This window comes from Triticum dicoccoides, chromosome 7A, assembly GCF_002162155.2.
Source record: "Triticum dicoccoides isolate Atlit2015 ecotype Zavitan chromosome 7A, WEW_v2.0, whole genome shotgun sequence".
Taxonomy (NCBI): domain Eukaryota; kingdom Viridiplantae; phylum Streptophyta; class Magnoliopsida; order Poales; family Poaceae; genus Triticum; species Triticum dicoccoides.
The window spans coordinates 566,141,599-566,146,185 of record NC_041392.1 but is presented as its reverse complement, the minus strand read 5'-3'; the positions used below and the strand labels follow the sequence as shown (position 1 = coordinate 566,146,185).

At 40.5% G+C, this 4,587-nt stretch overlaps 1 protein-coding gene across 1 annotated transcript in view; it reads right to left on the bottom strand.

Moving 5' to 3' along the window:
* LOC119329082 (ABC transporter B family member 28-like) overlaps positions 1-4,365 on the bottom strand; it is a 12,852-nt gene extending 8,487 nt beyond the window's left edge. The window contains exons 1-7 of the mRNA XM_037602063.1: positions 3,866-4,365; positions 3,593-3,780; positions 2,681-2,704; positions 1,789-1,890; positions 1,455-1,545; positions 565-665; positions 397-447 (exon numbers count right to left, since the gene is read on the bottom strand). Of these exons, the coding sequence (XP_037457960.1) occupies positions 397-447; positions 565-665; positions 1,455-1,545; positions 1,789-1,890; positions 2,681-2,704; positions 3,593-3,780; positions 3,866-4,289 (981 nt within the window). The 5' untranslated portion in view covers positions 4,290-4,365. The remainder of the gene's footprint in view (positions 1-396; positions 448-564; positions 666-1,454; positions 1,546-1,788; positions 1,891-2,680; positions 2,705-3,592; positions 3,781-3,865) is intronic.
* Between the last annotated feature and the right edge of the window lie 222 nt (positions 4,366-4,587).

The window sequence follows — 4,587 nt, the reverse complement described above, 5'->3', positions numbered from 1 at the left end:
CGTGTTAGAGTTATATTATGTTTCCATGTAGCTTGTATAGTTTCCCCGTAGTAATAAGGGGCTTCCTGCATATTTTCCACCTGTGCATTGTATATACATAATGGCCTTTGGCCCCCTGTAAATACAAGTTACTATTTCCTTAACAGCAGACATTTAGAGAGTTGTTATTCTTATGGTTGTAGTTTTCGCTCGGATCATTACTTTGTAATTTTTAATTTTATCTATTATATAGAACAGGCAAAAGGAACATTGAGAACGTCATTATTTCTACAGGCTGTAGTTTCTGTTTGGATCCTTTCTTTGGAATCTGATACAAAGAAACAACTATGGCCAGTAGAATAATGACGGTCCCCGCTGTTTCCATGAAAAAAGAAGTCCGTAAGTGACGTGACATACCAAGTTGTCAAACATAGAAATTTGTCGTTTCTCGCCACCAAATGACCTAACCTGCATATGTATTTTTTAGTTAAACAAGGATAATCCAAACAGTAAAGCATGTGTCTAATAGAACCATATTAAAGTTCAACAGAAGTTCAAATAAGCATTCTGACAAAGTGTACTCACAGTACGGATGGCTGAAAATGTTTCTGACACGCAGTCTGATATATGAGCTTGGACAATTCCGTAAGATTTAAAGGTGGGGACAGTTGACCTCTTGAAAATAGCTGGTTAGAAAAATTACCTTGTCAAAGGCGATATGTAAATCATTCAAAACCAAATCGCCTAATTACAACCCTAGGGAAAAAATTATGGGGAAAAGAACTCAAAATTATTCAATACAATTAATTTCCTAGAAAACGAAGTTCACTTATTCAAGACCTAAGAAGCAAAGTCTTGGAAGCCTATTAAATGTGGTGATCATCTGTGACAAAAATAAATTATTAAAACACAAACATCAAAAGAAAAAAACAATTTTATATTTCAAAGGCACAAATTATCTCGTGGCTGCCTTTAAAAACCAAATAATTCAACGCACGATCAGTTGGCAGTTGGCACTCAATTATTCATCATTCTAACAAAAGCTCTATACTAACGTGGTTTGAGAACTCGTAGGGAACACATAAATAGAAATAATTTTCATTAGCTAGGGAACACATAAATAGAAAGAATTTTCATTAGCTGAACACAAAGGACATTCAAGCTTTTGAGCATATGACATACATGTTACTTTTAAGAGAAATCACAAATCTAATACCAAGATTATATTCAGGTTCTTCAGAGGCTCAAAACAAAATTTTAAAAGGTATAAGATACAAGGGATAAGCCTCCAAACATAGGTCCTTATAGCAATCCTGTTATGGTTATTTACCACAAATAATAGCCCATTTTCAACACATACTTTAACATTTCCAAATGATGAAAACTACTCTAGCAATCTGAAGGAAATGTCATACATAGTAAAAAGCATAAACAACAAAGGACATGCCCCACACATATAGCTTTCAGAAAATTACCAACTATTACAGAGACAGAGACTATGAGGAGTCCTAGAACAGGAGCAAGCTCAGGGGATAATGTGAAAAGTATACACAGTGTACCAGTGATCTGAAAATAGAATAGAAAATTATGAGGCCAGCATGAGACAGAGTGCAAGCAAGTAAGATCATTAAATTAATATCAAGTACATGATATGAATGAAATAGTAGGCTACGTGTGAACAATGGTTAGAACTGAAGAGGGTAGTTAAGAGCATTACAATTAGCCCTGAGAGATTATGTAATTATACCGATCAAACTCTTAGCATTTAGCAGCATCAAGCTTACATTCTCATAATGTAAAATTTCTTGCCTCAGAGAATGCCCTTAGCCCACGATCTCTTGATATGTTGTCACTTACTACACCCTTCAAAGAACCTAAATCAGATGTCAACAATCCAGTTAACTCGCCGACCTGCCATAAATGATATTAAGATATCTGCACCAACACATGAAGCAGACTAATTACTGCCAATTTATTGAGACAACCACAACAATATATCACCATTCTCCTATGCTCTCTTGTAAGGTACATAGAAATAAGTGTCTATGACTGACACTAAAGTTAAGTAATACAAATCCGTAAAAACATCATGGTATAACTTGCTAGAGATGAAATAATGGAATAGCTTGTTGGCATCTACTAACTGGTTTGTCAGTACTCAGAACATAGGTGTGCATCTATCAAGACATCTTTTGGTTCACATAATTTTAGGAGAAGAATGCCTTTCTACAAAAGTGTACACAGTACAATTTTATGACAGACCAAACTAAATCATGTTCTCTGTACAATGATTTTTAAACATAAATAAAAAAGATATTTTCTCTTTCCTAAGCTATATTCACAAAATGTGTAACTAATAAAGTGAAAAATCCCATGCAACATTTGCTCAGTAAACTTTTTTGTACTGAAATGTGGTTCTTAATTAATCTTCAATAAACCGTGTACCATGCTTTAACATATACACACACCGAACAGCCTAAATTTAATTCTATTACTTTCATGGTTGAATAATAGTCACATGTCAAAATTGAAAATTTAACATCTTACCAGATATTATATGAACAAGCGACATTTAATTTCCTCCCATTGTATCATTTAACAGTACGACAAAGTTTTTTAATTGGATGGGAAACTTGAAGTTTATGGTTGACATGTTTTTCTCCAAGTAATAATCATGGACATTGTATGTCAACTGGCATACCTTGTGACGATCAAAAAATACCATCTGCAAGAAAAGAAAAGGGCATTTATTACCAGTTAAATAACATAATGTGCATATGAGAAGTAGTATAAAATTGTTTAGTATGCCAGATTGGCACAAGACGGCCTTGTATAAAAATGTAACCATTACCAAAAGAAAAGGAGCAATGAGACTGCATAGCAAAGGAGTTTAGCAGGTTATGAGCTTAATGTATCACTTCCGTGCAGATTAATTAGTTTATTACACTTCATGGTGCATGGCCATAGAGAGATAAAACCATATCACATCACAGCATGCACCTGTGTCAATTCTAGTCCTTATAACTCCATCGTGTACAATGCCTATAGCAGAGTCGACTGACTCAACATAAATACTTGCAGCTATCTTGCTGCCACCTCTAAGGTGCATCAGATGCTGCAGTAAAACCATACCAAGAGCTGGTTCAGCCTAGGAATGGAATAGCATTCATGAACCATTTCATCATAATGCTAAGATAATTTCATAGTTATTGTGTATTAGATGTTTAAAGTAACAAAGGAATGTCAGACAAATCTGTTGGCAGCAATAGTGAACAATCAACATATTTGCATATGTACTGGAATCACCAGCCCCTTAGCAGTGGTCAAAATTATCATCACCGAAACACTACTGGTACAATGGCACTTAATGCTTCCAATTCAGCACAACTACGAACTAAATCAGCCGCACAGACCACAGATGTGATAACAACAGCAACCTAACAAAATAGCAAACATAAATCTACTGCAATAGCTGGAAAAGCACACCAAACATGCTTAGCTAAATTCAATAACAACATAACAGCAATACACCAAGCAATCAAAGATGTCATGCGAAGTACTTCCACCTGCAAGCTTGGCAGCAGCGACTACAGCGTTATGCTCTAACATTTACCTTTTGGATCAGAATCCTCCGAAATATCTGGCTCCGCAGTCTCCCCATCACTTTCTCCCAGACCACCGTCATGTTGATCACGAAGACGATGGTAAATATCGGCTCCAGCGTGTATAATACCGCGATTTTGGACAAGAGCCTCGTTAGGGGCTCGGACCCCCTCCCTATCAGGGTTTCGAAGAACCTCCCTGTGCGAACATCCAACCACCACATTTCAGAAACAGGCCAGCATCCATCCCATCGACAGAGGGGGGCCTGAAGGCTGAAGCATACCTGAGAAGAGCGGCATGGAGAGGGTGCAGGTCGTGCACGCGAGGAGCGCGGCGAGGGAGATCGCTAGGCGGGCCTTGTGCTGCGACAGGAGGGCCCAGACGCCGGCCCAGGTGATGGCGTCAGTTGAGGAGATGGCGGCGGCCACATCGGCAGCTGCCTCCGCGGCGTCGAAGGAGGGGGGCTGGTAGGCGTCGGGGCCGGGCGCCGGCGCCGAGATGTACGCGTGGGGCGGGCGGCCCAGGCGGAGGCAGCGGCGTCGGCCGGAATCGGGAACGTGGGACGTGGCGGGGAGGTAGGGGAGGCGGCTGGGGCGAGGGTTGAGGATGGGGACGGAGGGGCTGAGGAGGAAGCGGCTGCGGCGAGGGTTCGGGGCGGGGCGGGAGGGGCTGGAGGGGAGGCGCATGCTCCAGCTGGAGAGCGCCATGGCTTCCCCGCTTTCCCTTTTCCTGGTGGAGTTTTGGCCCTTTTTTTGTGCGTGTTTGTGGAGATGGAAGGCGGGGGAGAGTGGGGCGGAGAGGACAGCACCATAGATAACGGATAGTTCGGGTTGAAGGGATGTTTGGCATTTTGGCCCCCATCGTCGGAGTTCACGAATTTTGCTTGCCAGTTCCAGAATCATCATGTTTGTTTGTACTGAACTTGGATGGAGGATTAATAAATATACTACATAAATGTCACTGCAATTTCGCCGATTTAGAGAGATGCCTTTGCAATGTTTCCTC